Genomic DNA, 19,850 nt, shown 5'->3' with positions numbered 1-19,850 from the left:
GAAATATGTACTGCAATGTGAAGAATGGAAGAAGAACAAGGTTTAAAACCTTAAAGGGATGATATCATGTCATCTTTCTTTTATTTTCAGCACGTGTGTAAATGGCACTATCTACTGTGAAGAAGTGCCGTGCAGAGGTAAGTTTTTCTTTTCTTTTCCTTCTCATTCGTGCTTTGGTGGATTACCTGATATCTTCTGTACATAATGGTCTTGCATCGTCTGTTAAGAATGACCATGGACAGAGGGCCTTACCATTATCATTGCCCTAGTGTTGCCAGGTGCCCATTTATACAGCTGGGTCGCCAGAGAAATGGTTGGTAGGAACGTCTTGTCCACGGACGTGGGTACTTGACGTGTTTCAAACTCGGGACCGCCGATAAGAATTAAAGCGTCATTATTTTTTTTGTGACTGGACGCCAGTCCTGTGCGTTAGTGACAGTCCTTATCACTACTTGGGTCATACTAATTGTGCGCATCGTCTATCTATCTATCTATCTATCTATCTATCTATCTATCTATCTATCTATCTGTCTGTCTGTCTACCTACCTATCTAATCTATATATCTATCTATCTATCTATCTATCTATCTATCTATCTATTTATCTATCTATCTATCTATCTATTTTTCTATCTGTCTACCTACCTACCTAATCTATCTCTATCTATCTATCTATCTGTCTGTCTGTCTATCTATCTATCTATCTGTCTATCTACCTATCTATCTATCTATCTATTTATCTATCCATCTATCTATCTATCTATATATCTATCTTCTATCTATCTCTCTATCTATCTATCTATCTATCTCGGGCACCCTTGCCTGCTACTGCGATCATGAGCTTCTCCTGCCCATTCAGGGAAATGCGCCATCTCTTCCTGTCAGCTGCACCGCCCTCCCATTATTATACTCTAGGGCCTTTAGATCTATCTTCACAACAATCTTGTATCGTAGTTCTTGTTTCTGTTTTTTAGGAGGTGGATTTTTATCTGTTGATTAGATTTGATTTGGTTTGATTCGATTCGAATCGATTTGATTTGATTTGATTTGATTTGATTTGATTTGATTTGATTTGATTTGATTTCTTTACACCAGTGACAGTGAAAAATATGCCAACTATATGCCATGGTCGCATTATGACTGTCTTATATCAGTTGATTAGATGGGGCTGGGGGAGGGGTATCCCGTCGCTGCCTGGGAGTTGCCTGAGGTCAATTTGCTCAAATGCTGCTCACATGTAAAGAATATAATAAGCATGCTATGATATTTTCATACGAATTAAAAAATAGATAAACAGATAGATAGATAGATAGATAGATAGATAGATAGATAGATACGGTGAACTCCTGTTATAACAAAGTCCTCGGGGCCGGCAATTTTCTTTTGTTATTATTATCGAAATTTCGTTATAACCGAACAAAGAAACAAAAAAAGAACATGGAGCTGATAACGTTGCGGCCTAATTTGGATTTCGTCATAACCGGTATTTCGTTTTAACTGTGTTCGTTATATTAAAAAAAAAAATGCAATGGTTGATGATTTAAAGTACAACATAAATGTATGCGGGTTTCTCCTAACGTATTCACTTGCACATGAATTTGTGTATGTACATGTAATCTTCTGTCGTCACAGAATGCAATTACGGGCAGGTGGTCAGCCGGTGCGTGTGTCCCAGGACTTGCAGGAACATCCACTCCCTGGTGTGCGGGGACGACGATTGCGAGGAGGGGTGTCAGTGCCCCGAGGGACAGGTACTGGACGAGTGGAACGAACGATGTGTGGCTCCGAAGAATTGCCCCTGCGTTATGGACGGCACACCGTACGCAGTGGGCGTGATTCGAAAATATGGAAGCGATCTCTGGTAACTTCGCATCAATACTCTTCTCCTTTTTATTCCTTGTACTTACTTTTTGTCACGATGTCAAGGTATGCATTGCTTTCTCATTATTATAATAATCTGTACATACATTTTCTATCACATTTTACAGTGTTTTATGACCTGTACTTCGTTCCAATATTGTGAAGAGAATATGAATTGTCGAATGAATACTTTGTATTATGTATCGCTAAGATGTTTGGTGAGAAAAAGGTATACCTATATTGAATTGAATTCATTTGAATTCTTATTCATTGCTTCATATATTTTTTAAAGTGTATCTTTGGCCAAAAAATTATTTTGGATATGTGAAAGAGACACATTTCAGTAATCCATTGCGCCATCTTTCAGAGAAAATGGGTCATTAATTAGTGAAATAATGCATCTCAAAGTTTCCAAACACACTGTGTCTGGGAGATTCAGGAACCGCTGTGGTTCCGTAACCCACTACAAACAATAGGGTTTGCTGTAGTCTTGCCTTCCAGACCCATTGTGTTAAGAAACTTTCAGATGCATTATTTCACTAATTAATGACCCCTTTTCTCTCAAAGTTGGTGCAATGGACTACTGAAATGTGTCTCTTTCACATATCAAAAATAATTTTTGGGGCAAAGATACACTTTAAGTTATAAAATCCACATAGATGTCCTAAGATACCCTTTGATATTTGCATAGGAAGCGGGCATGAAATCATTGTGAAAAATAAAGGATTTGGTGGGGTCTTTTTCTTAGTAATCCTTGGATGTCAATTCGCTGTAACAGGGTTTAACCTTGAATAGCTAGAGATGCCACATTCGCTACATCTGAGATTAATAAAGATCCATTTCCAACAACTGGTGCAGTTATAAAAGTCACAGTCTATAATTGTATTTTCGTTCGTCAGGTGTTCGTAGTATTGTCCTTTATCTCGTAATGTTGCGTTGAATTTGTATGAACACGTATATGTAAATGTTGTACTGTAATAATATTTTTGTATAATTATAATGAAATGGATGAAATAAAACGTGCATTTTATCAGCTCCTCAAGTACTGTCCTTACTATTGAGGATTAATGTTATAAAAAGTAAATAAAAAGAACAGTTGTTTGTCACCAATTGTGTATTATGATAATTTTCATTCAAAGCATTTGCCGCGCTGGGTCCTCGTGGGAATGCGCCTCCACTGTTGATGAAGGTAAGGCCCCCTCCCCTTCAATTTCGGCTTTCAATTAATTAATTCGTCCCGGTGTAGCTGGAAATTTCATCAGCAATCAAGTAGGTAGCGGGGTCTGGGCTGTGTTCTTAAGAGTATGGGACCAAGTTTATATTTCTGGTGCCACTTCCGACAAAAAAAAAAATAAAAAAAAATATATAGCGGAGGGCCCCTAGTGGTGAGACCCTATATAGGCCTAGTCTGGCTTCCAGACCCTCTGCTCGTATTATTCTGCTATACTAGATAGTGATGCCCTCAGCGTCGAAAACTGGAGTAGGTTTATCACCGGGGCGGCGACTTCGTCCAGTTGGACGAAGTCGGAGTCCAGTTCGCAAAGGGTCTGGAAACCAGACTAATGTAGGCCTTATTACTACGTATTATAAAAAACAAACAAACAAACAAACAAACAAACAAAAAACAAACGAAAACAAAAAACAAAAACAAGCGGGAGCCCGAGCGTCCCGGGCCATCCCCCCCCCCCCCCCCCACAGCCGGCCCGCTGGAGAGGACGGGGCCATGACGTCATAACAAATCGAAATTGTTAATAACACCGCGGAAATCACGAGTGGACTGCAGCCATTTAGAACCGCTCTAATAAGCTAGAATGTCCACACGATCGAAGAGTCCCTTATTTTATAATGATTCGACGAAAAAGTCAATTTCAAATAATGAAGACACGTCTGAAGCAGCCTACACTTTTAAATATCATTGCGACCTTCGTTTTATAGATGTTCTTAGAACTTGCTGTAATTTTTTTTTCCAACATTTTCTTTTTCCCGACTGTTTTCAACAGGATCGTGCTGGGCCTATGGCATTTCCTCCTTCATCACCTTTGACAACAATGTCTTCAACTACGATGGTAAAGTATTGGCAAGATATTTTTTCCCCTTTATCTGCATTCCGGGGCAAATATTGTTGTAAATTCTTTGTGTGTATGTGTATGTGTTTACAATGTATGTGCGAGTTCGCAAGTGCACTTGACGTGGCCCATCCCTTGTTTCACATGATAAATCTTTCACGTTTCATATTCCTAATTGAGCAAATGAAATTGAAAACGTATCTGGCAACGAGTAATGTATGGGAAGCAGTTGCTGCTAATGTACTTGCAGGCTTGTTTCAGTTTGTTAGAGAGTTGGGATAATCGATTTCGTAGGGATTCATGTCTGTAATGGTGTGAACTGATTTTTTTTTTTTTTAATTTGCGTACTGTTTATTTGTTAATTTCACATTCATTTTACACCAATTTTTCCTAAAGCTGTAAAAAGAAAATGACAGATTAGAAAAGGAGAAACAAGAAAGAGAAATAATACGAGAGACAAGAGTTTCAGAAGTGTAAAAAAAATACTTGTAGTTATAGATGTTGCAATTTTATTCGAGGTAACATTGCCTGGCAAATGTGTGATTGTCTTGCAGTGGCTGTAGTCAAAATTATATATATATATTATATATATTATATATATTATATATATTATATATATTATATATATTATATATTATATATATATATATATATATATATATATATATATATATATATATATATATATGTATATATATATATACATGTATATAACCAAAACGCTGTTGTAGCGGTGATTTCTTCCGCAAAAACATTATCCCAATTCACCGGTGCGTGAATCTCATTAAAAGATCCAGCTGAGGCACGCGGCTGGTTGTTATTCAAAACTCCCTGCCCCAAAAAGGAACATACACATAAAGGGTTGAAAGGTTGGTCCGTCGGGGAATCACGCTTGGGTCTGCCTGAACCGCTATGACGTCTCCGTGGCCGAGCTGTTTAAGGCGTTGGCGTTCCATGCCAAAGACCCAGGTCCGATTCCCGGCGGAGACCAATTTTTCAACTCTTGCACTTTTCCGAAAAGGAGGAACGGTGAGAGGAATAATGATGTGAAAGCTACGCATCGATTTCTCTGTCCTTTCTCACACATGTATATAAATGCATGCACATGAGTGTAAACAAAAATGGTTACGCAAAGACTTCAATATTCGATTATCGTTTATGTTCTCACTTCCCTCAACCCCCCCCCCCCCACCCCCTTCTTTCTCTCCCCCCCCCCCCCCCCCTTCCTCTTATTACCATTCTTGCACAGGTTCCTGTTCATACATGATGGCCACGGACGGCTGTTCGCCAAACACCAACAGGACTTTCAGCGTCATGATCGAGAGTATCGACTGCGCCGAGGGCGGGGCCTTCTGCACCAAGTCCGTCCACATCGAATTCGTCGACATAACCATCGACCTCATCCGCGGCGCCGACCCCAAGGTTCGACCCCCGGAGGCCTGTGCTTGCGTACAAGATATCGGCGGAAGATACACATTAGTGCAACACGAAGGTACGCCAAGATTATCGCGATCGTAACGACATCTTTTTTTTTCCCTTACCCATGTTACCGGGATATGTTATGTTGTTGTTGCTGGCTGTGTAGTTGATGTTTTTGTTCTTGTTCTTGTAATTGTTGTTGCTGCAATTTCCGTTGTTGGTGTTGTTGTTGTTGTTGTTGCTGCTGCTACTGCTACTGCTTTAAATGAAACTTAACCAGTAAAGATGAAGACATGCCTATGTAATGGCGGATCCAGAGGGGGGGGGGCGCCCCCTCTTTATTTTTTTTTGTCAAAACAAAGGAAATAAAAATAAAAAAAATTGGGGGGGGGGTGGCGTTGCGCCTTCCTTTTATCTTGTAATGGCGCCTCCCCTTTACGTAATTCCTTGATCCGTCTCTGCTATGTTGGTCACAAGTCCATTCCATTATAGAACTGTATACTACGTATAACTTGGTCTGACCGAAGTGAAAAGATCTCCGAACCCGTTGTCCCTAATTTCAAGACGGACAGTATGCTCATCAAGCATGTCTAGTGGAAAGAGGTCGCATTGCATGACAGGAACAAAGCGTCAGTTCGTGCCGCCGCGGCGGCGCGCCGCAGTATGTGTTTCATGATATCCCTGCTGGAAAGAACATAATGCCCCACCGTGTTAGAACCACAGTGTGAACACAGTGTGAAATCTGTTCACACTGTTAAATTCTAGCGTTTTAACAGTATGAACACAATCCGAGTCGTCAATTTTCAGTGTGAAACAAAACATTGCTATGTGAATACTCTGTGAAAACTGCACCACAGTGTGAAATCATCTTAACACTGTTAAATTCGAGCGTTTTCACATAGCCGACTATGAACACACTGTGAACACACTGTGGGACACTGTGTTATTTCCAGTAGGGATGAGGCAATGAAAAATGCTGTTTTGTTTTTGATAACCAGCTGCTATTTTCAGACAGGCAGATGCAGCAAAGATCCATCTTAACAATCCCGTTTTCTCAGCAAAATTCACAAAATTAGATGTAGAGGAATGCCATCCTCGACCCCAAAGTCAAAGGAAGGGGGATACAGGGGGAGACGTTCCGCGAAATCCCCTGAACCCACCATGAGCCCACCTAACTGTTACCGGCCTGCAATAGGTTTGAAAATTGTATGTATCGCGAGGCAATCGTCATTGATTATTAATTGTATTTAATTTGTATTTGTGTGTATGTAGAGTTTCCATTTCATATTTTGTTCATATTTTATATTTGCTTGAGAGTACACCGTAGAGGGTATCTCACTGAGCGGCGAACGTTTGCGAACGTAGCGAATTTGGGATTTCGCCAGGGTTCGTAAAAGGGTTGCAAAAGGTTCGTTAACAGTCGCAAGAAAGTTCGCAGTTTTTCTTGTCGCAAAGGAATTTTGAACATGTTCAAAATTTCTTTGCGAACCTTTCTGCCCCCCCACGGAAGAAAGCAGTAACTGCATAACTGCTGAGCTGAGATAAATGCGATTTTGTGTTTTTTGCAGATTCTTTAAAAACACAGAAACATTCAAAAATAATTTTGTGGTATGATTATGCACCATACCTAGTTGTCTAACACTACCTAGGAAAAAAATATGTTTCCATTATTTTTTAAATGTTATTTAGGAAAATGCAGTTACTGCGGTGGCTCACCCTTGTTTCTGGGTAGTTTCCCCACGGAAAAAAGCAGTAACTGCAGACGGCCAGGAGTCTGCTGTTTTCCCCATGGAAAAAAGCAGTAACTGCACATGTCACATGACCATAGGAGGAGAATTGTTACCACCACCAGGTTGTAAAGTTCTTCTACTTTCTGGTTAGTCTAGATCTATAAGATCTAGGACCTAACGCTAGACCTAGGCTAGGTCTTGTCGATTGAATGGCATTCTGTGTAAAAATAAGGTACACGTAGGCCTAGGAACCTACCCTAATTGAACTTTGAAGTGCCCGGCCTTGCCCCTGACACATGACCCTGGACTAGACAATAAAATATCAAGTCTCTTCGTCTTAGATCCTAGTCGAACTCTGACATTACACTTAAACTAGACTACAGATCTATGCCCAATGTTAGTGCTAGACCTAGATCTATTAGGGCCTACGTTAGATTAGGCCTACTGACATTTTGTCTAACACTAAACAGTTAACAATAGATCTACTCTGTAACGTTAGATCTGGTACGCGGTAAACCTACGGTATAGGGCCTACATCAAACGTTAGACTAACGTTAGTGCATTAATACTAGTGCTCATCTTCCTTCAATATATTTTCAGCTCACCTAGATTTTCTGGTTCTGGCCAAAGCCATGGCTACCATGACTTTTCCTCTGCAATTCATGATAGATTTACAGGCATGCCTGGACCGCAGAAACTGTGTGACAGCATGGTTAGCACTGGGCATGATCACTCAGACTGTACCAGACCTGCAATACTGTGCAAGTGATGACTATGTGATGTGATGCAGTGTTTAGCTAGTTACTGTGCAGTATGCTGCAGAATTTACGCGCATGCAGCTAGTGCTGCACGCGTATTCTACACTCTGAGCGCGCTGAGTCTGCCAGGTTTGCTAGTCTCCAGAAAGAAGCTTTTTCTACAACTTGTCATATGATTCCCTGCGGGCAGAGTCAAGTTACTGGTGAAACAATCTTTTTTATATCTACTCCCCTAAATTATGGAAGAAACTGCTGTTTACATTGTTAAAAAAAAATAGTAGAAAAAATAAATGGTATTAGGGAAAAAATATACAGGAAGGACTACTATACAGAGTCTGAATGATTAGACTAAATTGTTAGTTACTGCTTTCTTCCGTGGGCTTTGTTAGTTACTGTTTTCTTCCGTGGGGAAACTTGCAAAGTTGAATCAACTGGATGCAGTTACTGCTTTTTGCAAAAGTGAAAAATTGCATTTTTGGTCACTTTCATTTTTTTTTTGTGCAAAACTGACCTGTTAACATTGGAGAGCATTGGGTAAACTATTCATTTTTGCAAAAAAGTACACATTCATAAAAATGTCAGTTACTGCGTTTTTCCGTGGGGGGGCAGCTTTGCGAATTTGTATTTTCGCTAACAGTTGCAAACATTCGCAAAACACTCGTAAGAATTCGCAAACGGTCGTAATACGGTGTCGCTAACATTTTTATTTGATTCACCACTGCTAGCGAACAAATAACTATTATGGTTCCTATGTAAAAGCTTCTGAAACAGACAATCACTCTAAGAAAGTTCTTGATGTTCTTGACATCTCCATCATATAATTGCTTCAAAAGCTTTTCATATTGACCAAAGTCTGTCCTCTGCAACAACCAGAGTAAGACTCTGACCCAAACAGTCTTTCTTTTCTTCTTCCTTTCTTGTTTTTTCTTTATTTTCTTTCTCTTATGCTGCACAATAGCTGTAGCAGCAGCCTGACTAAGCAGCTCTTCAAGGATAGCAACACGTTGAGCCTCTTCTTGGTAGAAATTTATTTCCATATACTGGAAATCCATTTTGAACGGTTGGTCACAAGAGATCTGAATTCATTGGAAGGTTTTAACGTTCGTTTTATGGGTCTGACTATACATAATCGCCTGGTACTTTTCTAGGTCCAAGAACATTCCAAATTGTCGCAAAGGATTTGCAAACAGTTGCTAATATTTGCAAAACTGTCGCTAACATTTGCAAAATTGTCGCTAACATTTGCAAAATTGTCCCTAACATTTGCTAACATTCGCTAATAGTCGCCACCTGTGATTCGCAAACACTTTCGCAAACATTCGCTGAGGTGTTGCTAATTGTCGGTAAACATCGCTAAAAGTAGCTAACTGTCGCTAATGGTTGAAGCGAACCTTGACTTTTCGCAAACATTCGTCAGAAAAGTTGGCTAATCTCAAATTCGCTACGTTCGCAAACGTTCGCCGCTCAGTGAGATACTCCCTGTACCTGATTGTATTTGATTATTGTTCATATTCTCATTTGTATACTGATCCTTTCAGTCCTTCACTGGCTACTGCTGATCAGTCTTTTCATATACCAATAAATAAATAGATAAATAAATTACTTAATAAATTAATAGATAAATAAGTAAATAAATAAATGAATGAAAAGATAAATAGATAAATAGAATACAATAAAATAAAAATACACCACTAGTTTAAAACAATAGGTAATCGAAACAGATGAGTACAAAGAAACGAATATACAGGTTAGAATGAAGAATGAATGAATAAATATATCAATAAATCAGATTAACAACACATTCCAGTTTGCTGTCTCGATGTGTTTATTTGTAAAATGGCTAGAAGTGAATTTGACTTATACGCAGAGTATAAGATTATTTGACTCTGATTTGATTCGATTTGATCATTGTTCATGTACGTAAGTGTACATGTATACATATATTGTTGGTGCCTTACATAATACATAAACATAAGGATAGGTATGTCACAAAAGGCTTACACAAAGTTAGATCACTTTGATCACTGAGCAGCAAGGCACGACAAAATATTTTCAAACCGAGGTACAAGTGTACATGGTCGGTTACATGATTATGTAATAGATTATAAGGTGCGGCGAAATTTTCAGGAAGGAATTTCATGTATAGTACACGTAAACATGATGAAATCAGTGATATCCAGACAGCGGCATTGTTTTTTATATATTTCGAAGATTGTTGTGGATGTTACAAGTGTGTCTGACGTTTACTCGCAGGTGTGGCGGTCCAATGGGACGGCAGAAACATGGTCATCGTCACTCTCAAAGACGAGTACATGGGACGAGTGTGTGGCTTGTGCGGCGACTTCGACGGCAGGTCCGATGACGATTTCACCAAGCAACAAGGCGATTCCACTCGAGGTAGAAATAACGCAATATTTGATTTTTTTTTTAAATCTTGAAGAGTTTGATTATCAAAAAATAAATGAATGACTAAAGAAAAAAATATTAATGAACAAAAAAGAAATAAACTCGAATAATAATTATTCTTGCATCGCTATATTACATTTCGTGTATTATTTTAGTTTTATATGTCTATTTTTACATCTCTGGTATCGCTAAATTCTAATTTTGCACATATCAATTAACATGCCAGTCACAAGAGCTTTAAAAGCTAAATGTGACCGGGACCGTGCATCACAAAACCAACAAAGAGTCGCATTCACTGATTCCACGAAACCAACAAAAAGTCGCATTCACTGATTCTGTGTTAGGACTGAAAATGAGTGAAATAGGCCAACCCAGCAAATGCGTAGTTTTTCATAATTTCTGAAAAAGCAAGTATTCTTCTAAATACCAAAGTTTTGGATCATAAAACGAACAGGAAATGGATTGTGCTTTTAGCAGCTTTTCTTGAACACTTTTTGATTAAATGGTGTGATTAGATGAGTCTTTTTCATTTTTAAAGACCCTGTCCATACTTTCAACTTGTTTAATAACTTTTAGAAAGGAAGATGCTACTGCATTGAAGGTTGACATTAATTATGCATGAAGTGTGGTAATAATGCATGCTTATCTTCAGCTTAATCTGATAATCATTTCATTGTTGTTGCCCTGGTGTTCAATACGTCCTGGGTTTTTTTTTTTTTTTTTTGTGTGTGTGTGTTCCATTCATTGCACAGCTAGCACGGCTTGGTAAAGATTAAGCGCTTGGATAGAGCCAGTACTTTAGAGTCTCTTTTCTCACTTCACACTTTCCAGCGTGGGTGCTTTCTTTCCAATAATTATTAGGATAGTTTAGCAGAGTCCATTTGAGTTGAGTTATACATTTTAAAGCTTATAGTCTGCTCTTTCAGAATTTGTTCTGAAGTGAAAATCCATGTCTGGCAACTTTTTGTTGGTTTTGTGATGCAGGGTCACAATAATAATACCTTATCTAACTCTTTGACCCCTTCTGTGTGTATTCTTACGTGCCGCCATTATTGTTTTCGCAACCATAAAATGCAATGTTTTAATTTTTTATGCTGTTCTTACTCATTATCTGGATAGTAACAATCTGTAACATTCATTATGTAACAATCAATTGCAATGGTGGCCGCGTGCGTATGTTGTTATGTTATACATACTGTTTACTTGGGGGGGGGGGTGTTATTGCAAATTTCCTTCAACACAAACGCATACACATACGCATACGCATACCAGACGTGAACGAGTTCGTCGAGAGCTGGGCAACGCGAGAATGTCTTCCCTCCAGCGACATGACGCCGGCCTGCGTGAGCGAGGTGGAAGAGAAACGGAGGCCGTGGGCGGAGGTCATGTGTAAAACCATTCTCGAAGGTCCCTTCGTCGAGTGCCATCAGTTCGTGAGTGCATAATGATTGCATGGGGAGGGGGAGGGGGGTAGAAAGCATAGCTTCTGTACCTTCATGGCTGCATGTCCACATCTCACCTCTTGAGCCCTTTTTACACTTGTGTTTCTTAACCCCGTACTTTCTCTGACCCAGGACTATCGTTAGTCCCGTACCATTTTTTTCAGCTTTTTACCCTTTTTTTTTTTTTACTTTTTGTCCGGGGCTAAGGAGAAAATTGACCTTTTTACACTCGTATTTCTTAGTCCGGTACTTTCCAAACCACATGAATATTCATGATTACGCTGTGCACTGTACACGTACATGCACGCACCGGCAGCACTTGATTACCTCGTTTCTGATTGGTCAGTGGGCGTCGGACTTCGTCTCCGTCGCTTAGCCTCGGATTATTTTGTCGTTCTGTTTACACTCGCTTGGTTGGCACCGCAATTGCTATTTTGCAGGGCCAGATAGTACCGGACTATCGGTGGGGCTAGCCCACTTTGGCAAAAACGAGTGTAAACAGAAAAGGGCTTTTTACACTTGTGTTTCTTAACCCCGGACTTTCTCTGACCCAGGACTATCGTTAGTCCCGTACCAATTTTTTCAGCTCTTTACACTCGCCAATTAGTCCCGTACTATCTCTTGTCCGGGGCTAAGGAGAAAACTGACCTTTTTACACTCGTATTTCTTAGCCCCGGACTTTCCAAACCACATGAATATTCATAATTACGCTGTGTACTGTACACGTATACGCACGCACCGGCAGCACTTGATTACCTCGTTTCTGATTGGTCAGTGAGGGTCGGACTTTGTCTCCGTCGCTTAGCCCAGGATTATTTTTTCGTTCTGTTTACACTCACTTTGGCAAAAAGCCCCTCCCCCCCCCCCCCCTTAGCCCACCGTTGGTACGGGACTAAGCAAAAATTTACAAGTGTAAAAAGCCCTTTGGTGCACCAGTTTCAGAATCTCAGCAGAGAGCTTTATTTCTTTCTCCATTCTTTCCCGCTCCTCTTTCCTCGTTCTTTGTTTTCAAGTAACTGCGTATGCGCATTCCTCTTCATTTCTGTAATTCATATGTGTTGTTGTTTTTATTTTTGTTTGCGTGACCGCTTGTATGTCTTCTCTTTTGGTCACATTTTCCTGGTATACATGGCTTTGATTACTTCTTCCTTTTTCTTACCTTGACAAAATGTGCATTGTTCCTGCCATGATATTGCTGTATGTGACAATATGTTTTATTTCCATTCTATAACAAGTATTGTTGAAAGTATGCTCTTAACATCAGCATCATAACAATGACCAAAAGTACATTGGTACATTGATGGCTTTAACATGAATACATCTTATTGGAATATTGGTGTTGCTGTTGTTTTCATTGCAGTGTTCCACGTCCTAAGAACTTGGCTTTTTAGTGGAACACTTTTTTCCATCGTTATGACTACCTCTCAAGGTCTTACCATGACAAAGTGTGCATTAAATTCATGAAATTCTTCCGTCGCGATGTTTTCATTGCAACTGATTTAGAAATTGCCCTACATCGACGTAAATAAGCACTGAATTGATCAGTTTTTTAGAAGTAGCCATGATAAAAAATCATGGGCGTACATACTCGAGCAGGATTCGAACCTACGACCTCCTGGTCACCGGACAGGCGTCATCTCCACTAGACCACCGAGCTTTCGCCGGACAGCAGGTGTTGGTTCTAATCCTTATAGCATGCAGCGGGTACTGCTTGTTATTTAAATTGTGCTTATCTGAGTCGATATTGGGCAATTTTGTCAATCAGTTGCAAAGTGTGCATTGTTCCTTTTCTGTGTGTTATAATACCATTCGTGCATATTATTTCATATTGTGCCCAATGAACTGTCCTTTCCAGCAGGATGAAAGTCAAATTGACACATGTACCACTTTGTATCATGTATTTTTGATGGAAATAAATAAACTATTGAATTGAAGAAAAAAAAAGGAAGAAAGGTCGGAGTGAGAAAGAGGAAGGGAAAGAAGGACAGAGAAGGGAGAGAGGAGAGAGATAGAATCAGACGGACTGATAGACAGACAGACAGACATACTGACAGTATTGACCAAGAAATGAATGAAAACCCACACACGTGCGCACCAAAAGGAAAAAAAAAATCCCAACAATTACGAAACGTCAGTAACAATCCACATGAGGGACACCACAAAATTAAGGGCGTCATTGTAACCACTTACCTCACATAAAACACAAGAACTAAAACCAAAAATATATTGCTAAGGTTCTCTCTCTCTCTCTCCCTCAATTTTTCTGGGTGCAAAATCTTGTGGTGTGTATGTTTCTAATTTTGTTGTATTTTTTAATCGAAAGTTTTTTTTTTAAATATATTTACGGTTGGTTTTGGGGGTTTTTGTTTGTTTGTTTGTTTTTTTGTTGATTAGGTAAACCCAAGTCGATATTACGAGCACTGTGTCAGCGACAGCATCAAGTGTTACCGAGGAAGCGACTGCGAGTGCTTGTGTGATGCCTTGGCAGCCTACGCGCAAAAGTGCATTGAGAAAGGTGTCTGCGTCAATTGGCGGACCGAAGATTTGTGTCGTAAGGAAGCAGTCTGTTTTTGTTTTGTTTTTGTTTTTTTTTGCATTTTACCAATATTTCCTTTTTTTCGTTCACTATTCTCGCATTCATTCAGTTATACTATTATGTATATATTAAATGTGAATCAGCTTCCGCTTGGATAATTCGTTATAGCTGGGAATACTGAAAAGGAAATCCGCAGTATAGGAAAGATGGTCATTTCTTTCTTAGCATTGGATAGTGCAGTGTGGGAGATATGTAGTCGATGAAGTAAGCATGGACGTAGTCCTCTCTCTTATAAAAGCCCAAACAAATAAACAAGCAAACAAACAAACTTAATTGCAAAAGGCCAAGGAAACACATTATACATATAACAGTTATAACACAAATAAAATATTACTGGAAACCAACATTGTTTACCCCGAAGGCTTTTTTTTTTTTCCAGGTCAACTGGTAATTGGCACTTGCGACAGTTATCTGGGGCCTGTAATGAATTTAACTGTCACATATAATCATGTGAATTGATTCTTCTTTTTATTACCTTTTTTGTTTAACAGCTGTACCTTGCCCATGTGACGACCACATGATCTACTACCCGTGCCACAACAGCTGCCCGACAGCCTGCAGGGGGTGCGCCAATCAGGGTGAGTGCATCACACCGGAGGTGGAAGGGTGCTTCTGCGAGCCCGGCACGGTGGAGCGAAACGGAACTTGCACTCCAGTACCAACACAACCAACGTCCCCTGGAACCACCATCCTCACATGGTTCCCATCAACGAGTAGGTTCCAGCCCAGGTTCGAAATAATTATCAAGCACCCCATTGTTCTTCAACTGAGACTGATCTAAAAAAGTAGGCTGATCGTACTAATGTTGAAAATAATATGAAAAAAGTAACTGCATCGAGCCTACGGATGTTGTCAAAAGTGAACAGTATCAAGAATTCCGTACTGAATAATTTGTTAGCCCAGTGAGTGTGCTTCCATATTTTGGCAATTACTGTATAAGTTGCAGTACCCCTATATAACCAGGGAGATGGGCCTTCTCTCTGCTATTATTCATTAGTCTTCATACGGAGCGGTTGTGCTTCTTGTATAACTCAAATTACCCTGTGTGGCAGGTTACTGCCTTCTCAATTGAGTTACAATTGTACAAAAGTATTATTATTATTATTGTTATTATTATCATTATTATTATTATTATTATTACTATTATTATTACTATTATTATTATTAGTAGTAGTAGTAGTATAGTAGTAGTATAGTAGTAGTAGTAGTAGTAGTAGTAGTAGTATAGTAGTAGTATAGTAGTAGTAGTAGTAATAGTAGTAGTAGTAGTAGTAGTCCCAGAAAAAAACGGGTTTCGATGCAACTTTTTACTATCGAAATCATACATTTTCTTTACGAGCTATACATCAATGGAAAGATAAACTCTTCCTCTTTCATTTGATGTACAACTTAATGTTCATTGTTCGTGCATGACTGAGTTAGAACAATGAAAAGTGGTGCTACCAAATTTTCATTTGCACGCGCAAATGGTGACTTTAGGTGAATTTTTCAGACTTTTAACGTTACGGTTTCGAAAAACAAAGTTCTTAACCCAAATATTCATATTTTCTTCTTTCATATGAGACCTTACGAGTCAAATATGAATAACGCATGCTTGAGAAAAATCTGTATGAAAGCATGCTTCATTTCTGCCAATTCTACGGATAGTCGAAAAAAAGCAAGCATTCAGCTCTCCCGACATAGCATTAGACAATGGGCTCATCTGCACCATTTAATTCACACAAAATAACCGAAGTGCTACAGTGAATGTTGTTTGGGGGATATTTACAGAGGACACTGTATGAGACGAACAACCCTTTGTTGTCATTCATTAAGAATAAGCTATGAGACATAACCAATAATTAAAGACTAATTTACGACCCCATTCCGAACCGTCTCTAACACTCCCTTTTAACCCCTCTCTTCACGTTTGTGTAAATTCATTGAAGCATGAAGACCATTGTTATTTGCCAAGTCGGGCAGGCGTCGGGAAAGCTAACTGACTCCTTACTTACTATCCATCTTTCTGAGTAAAATGGAAGCATATTTTCAAATTAGGTTTCCTCGAGTAGGCGTAGATCATTTTTTACGCATGAGATGTCATTTGAAAGGTAAAAGAATGGATATTAAGGTCATGATTTCATTTTTTACAAAGGATAGCAGAAAAAGCCCAAAAAACTCATCCAAAGTCGCCATTTGCTCGTGCAAATGAAAATTTAGTAGTATTACTTTCTATTGTTCTAACTCAGCCATGCATGAATTATGAACAATGAGTTGTGCATCAAATGAAAGAAGAGAAATAAATCTTTCCATTCATGCATATCTCATAAAACAAATATATGATTATGATCCCAAAAAATTGCAATGAAACTCGGTTTCGTTTTTTCTGGGACACGCTGTATAGCTGATATCACGACTGGATATCACGTAATCATCCAAACAGTATATTTTATCTTCAAAACGCTAAACTTCGAAATTATTTCTGACTTGAATAATATTTCAAAGGCAATTTTGACTTTCGGCAATCATGCTATTTATTTATTTATTTTTTTATTTTTTTTTTTTTGGTTAACGCAAATTACCCTGTGTGGCAGGTTTTCGCCTTCCCCGGCTTTCAGTTGACAACGATGCAAGATTACCTTCGTCAGGAATTCCTGCTCTAAAGATATTTTTCTCTTTGCTTGAAGCAATGTATGAATCTTCTCTGTACGTGATTGATATCTTTAGGGCCAGAAACCACAACTTCACCCGCCACTACAATGGGACCTCCTCGAACTACCCTTCCCATCACTTCCCCGTCTCTCTCGAGTCAAGCTCCGACCGAAACACTGCCACCGGCAACAGCCACATCGCAGCCTGTAGGCACGACTTTCGTCAAGACTACTCAACCCGCGACAACAGGCACGAGCGAGCGACCTGCAACAACTGCGACAACAACTCCGGTGGTGTCGATATCTTTAGGGCCAGAAACCACAACTTCGCCTGCAACTACGACGGGACCTCCTCGAACTACCCTTCCCACCACTTCCCCGTCTCTCTCGAGTCAAGCTCCGACCGAAACAATGCCACCGGCAACAGCCACATCGCAGCCTGTAGGCACGACTTTCGTCAAGACTACTCAACCCGCGACAACAGGCACGAGCGAGCGACCTGCAACAACTGCGACAACAACTCCGGTGGTGTCGATATCTTTAGGGCCAGAAACCACAACTTCGCCTGCAACTACGACGGGACCTCCTCGAACTACCCTTCCCACCTCTTCCCCGTCTCTCTCGAGTCAAGCTCCGACCGAAACAATGCCACCGGCAACAGCCACATCGCAGCCTGTAGGCACGACTTTCGTGAAGACTACTCAACCCGCGACAACAGGCACGACCGAGCGACCTGCTACAACTGCTCCCCCTCCAACCAGAAAGACACTTCCGCCGGTGTTTACAACTTTACCTCCGACTTCCCAGTTCCCTACAACGGCAGCAACATCTGTTCAGACTACCTTTGAGACAACCCCCAAAGTTACACTGCCATCCTTTCACACACTAACGCCACCTACGCAACCTACCTTTCCTAGAGTAATTAAAACTACTACGCCGTATTCCACAGCCACTCTCTTTACAACCATCACAACTCCGTCTGTAAAGCTTCAGACAACATCAGCAGCTCCAGGCACAACAGGTAGACTAATTCATTTTGTTGTGTCTTCTTTCACGTGATGTTCAGGTTACAACAGAGTAAAAATAAAAAGGTCTTCTTTATTCATGATAGCCTCTTCAGTGTTGGCACTTCACTACCAGAGGGTAACTATACACAGCCCAGTCGCTGTAAAAACGCGACAGGGCTGTACCAGTGAGGTTCAAAAAACAAAGCGAACATGTCGATCGCGTTGAGTTTTGATTCTTGACATCATTTTTATCACCTCAGACCATGCTCATTAAGGACAATCTTCATTAATTAGACTTCATGTTTTTGTTATCGATATTGACATACATACACAATTTACTACTTTATACCGAAAACGAAGATTTTTGTGCGAGCGGAAAATCAGTCTTTCGCACGGCCATGCAATCGGGAACGCGATCGGAGCTGCATTTTCAAAGGTCACGCTGTCGACCGTGCTGCGACACTAGCGGCGCACGCCACAGAACTCTATGGGGCGCACGCACAGATTTTGGTCACGTATTTGCGCACAACTAGTCTAGTTTCCAAACGCTTTGCCAACTGCCCTCCTTTTACAAAATGCGCCCTCCGCGGAGACCATTGCAAAATTATACGAGCGGAGGGTCTTAAAGCCAGACTGGCGCACAACTTGCATCCTTCAAATCTGGTACATGTATTTTCATGCCTCCGCCACGAAGTGTCGCCGGAGGCATTATGTTTTCGGGTTGTCCGTACGTCCGTCCGTCCGTCCTTCCGTCTGTAATCAATTTTTGCGGACAGCGTAACTAAAAAGTAGTTTAAGATATCCTAACGAAACTTGGCATGTGTGAGTGGGCGAAATTGTGCATCAACGTTTGGGTTCACATGCTCAAGGTCAAACGTCAAAAGGTCAAGGTCAAATGCTAAAAATCTCACTTTTTCCCTCATATCTATGCAATGCTTGAAGGTATTTCCTTGAAACGTGGTGTATACATAAACTACCTAATAAAGATTCACCAGAGAGAGTTTTGGGTCATGAGGTCAAAGGTCAAAGGTCAAGTAGAAATGTTTAAATTTCGCTTTTTTCCATATCACAAATATTTCAAGGTATCTTCATGGAACTTATATGCATGTACTAACTGGCAGTGATCATCTAGGGAATTTTAGGGGTCATGGGTCAAAGGTCAGGGGTCAACGGTCAAGGTCAACTCATCAAAATGTTACTATTTCCCTCTTATCTTTGCAATTCCTGCAGGATTTTTCTTGAAACTTTAAAGTATGCATGAATTACCCAACAGAGATTCTCTTGGAAGTTTCTTGCCAAAAGGTCAAAGATCAAGTGAAGGTGCTAAATTTCACTTCTTTCTTACACTTATAAGTCAGGTAAAAAAAAAATCCTCAAATCCCCAAATACCTGCACTCTTAGACAGTATAGCCATTCATCCAATCAAACCTAGCTAAATGAGAGTGAACATTCAACACATTTATGACAAACCTGTCATTTTAATATTTTGCCAATTATGTGAAACTGTCATCACATATTGTCAAGACATTGTACTTAGACCTATTAAGAAAATCATGCATTATGACGGAGGCATACCAGTCGCCATAGCGACATTTCTAGTTAATTCTGCAACGATGAACTCCAGGGATTGCGCTAGAAAGTGTCATTATTTGTTCCATGGACTTTGCGTGACTATAATGTACAATTCTTGGCGGAACGTATAAATTTTCATTAGTTTTGTAGTTGTGTTTAGGTCGCTGGTGGTTGCTGACGGTCGCTGGCGGTTGCAAGGTTTTGGACATGTTCAAATATTGCTGCGACCTCCGGCACTGGTCGGGCAAACTCGCAGGTAGATTGCATAGTGATCGCAGGTCGGGCTGGATCGCTCAGGTGTGTTGTTAATGTTATCTGCGTAGTAGACAATATCACGATTAGGAAGTGTTGGATAAAGGGATCAA

General features: G+C 40.1%; 1 protein-coding gene across 1 annotated transcript; it reads left to right on the top strand.

The window, feature by feature from the left end:
• Positions 1-58: 58 nt before the first annotated feature.
• LOC140243417 (mucin-2-like) lies at positions 59-17,863 on the top strand. The gene is made up of 10 exons (XM_072323097.1): positions 59-137; positions 1,632-1,860; positions 2,999-3,048; positions 3,860-3,925; positions 5,175-5,417; positions 10,086-10,229; positions 11,511-11,671; positions 14,075-14,231; positions 14,875-14,989; positions 16,983-17,863. Exons 1-10 carry the CDS (start codon positions 59-61, stop codon positions 17,752-17,754), a joined length of 2,016 nt encoding a protein of 671 aa, XP_072179198.1. The 3' UTR covers positions 17,755-17,863.
• Positions 17,864-19,850: the final 1,987 nt, after the last annotated feature.

The sequence above is a fragment of the Diadema setosum genome, chromosome 20 (assembly GCF_964275005.1).
Source record: "Diadema setosum chromosome 20, eeDiaSeto1, whole genome shotgun sequence".
Taxonomy (NCBI): domain Eukaryota; kingdom Metazoa; phylum Echinodermata; class Echinoidea; order Diadematoida; family Diadematidae; genus Diadema; species Diadema setosum.
The sequence above is the reverse complement of the archived record's forward strand: the minus strand, read 5'-3'. Positions and strand labels throughout refer to the sequence as shown.

What these genes read in the sequence shown, in the direction of transcription:
- LOC140243417 (XM_072323097.1), top strand. Translation starts at nt 59, where the DNA reads ATGATATCATGTCATCTTTCTTTTATTTTCAGCACGTGTGTAAATGGC. An exon ending in ACAAGGCGATTCCACTCGAG is followed by an intron (nt 10,230 to 11,510) that starts GTAGAAATAACG and finishes TACGCATACCAG; the next exon opens with ACGTGAACGAGTTCGTCGAG. An exon ending in CACATGGTTCCCATCAACGA is followed by an intron (nt 14,990 to 16,982) that starts GTAGGTTCCAGC and finishes TGATATCTTTAG; the next exon opens with GGCCAGAAACCACAACTTCA.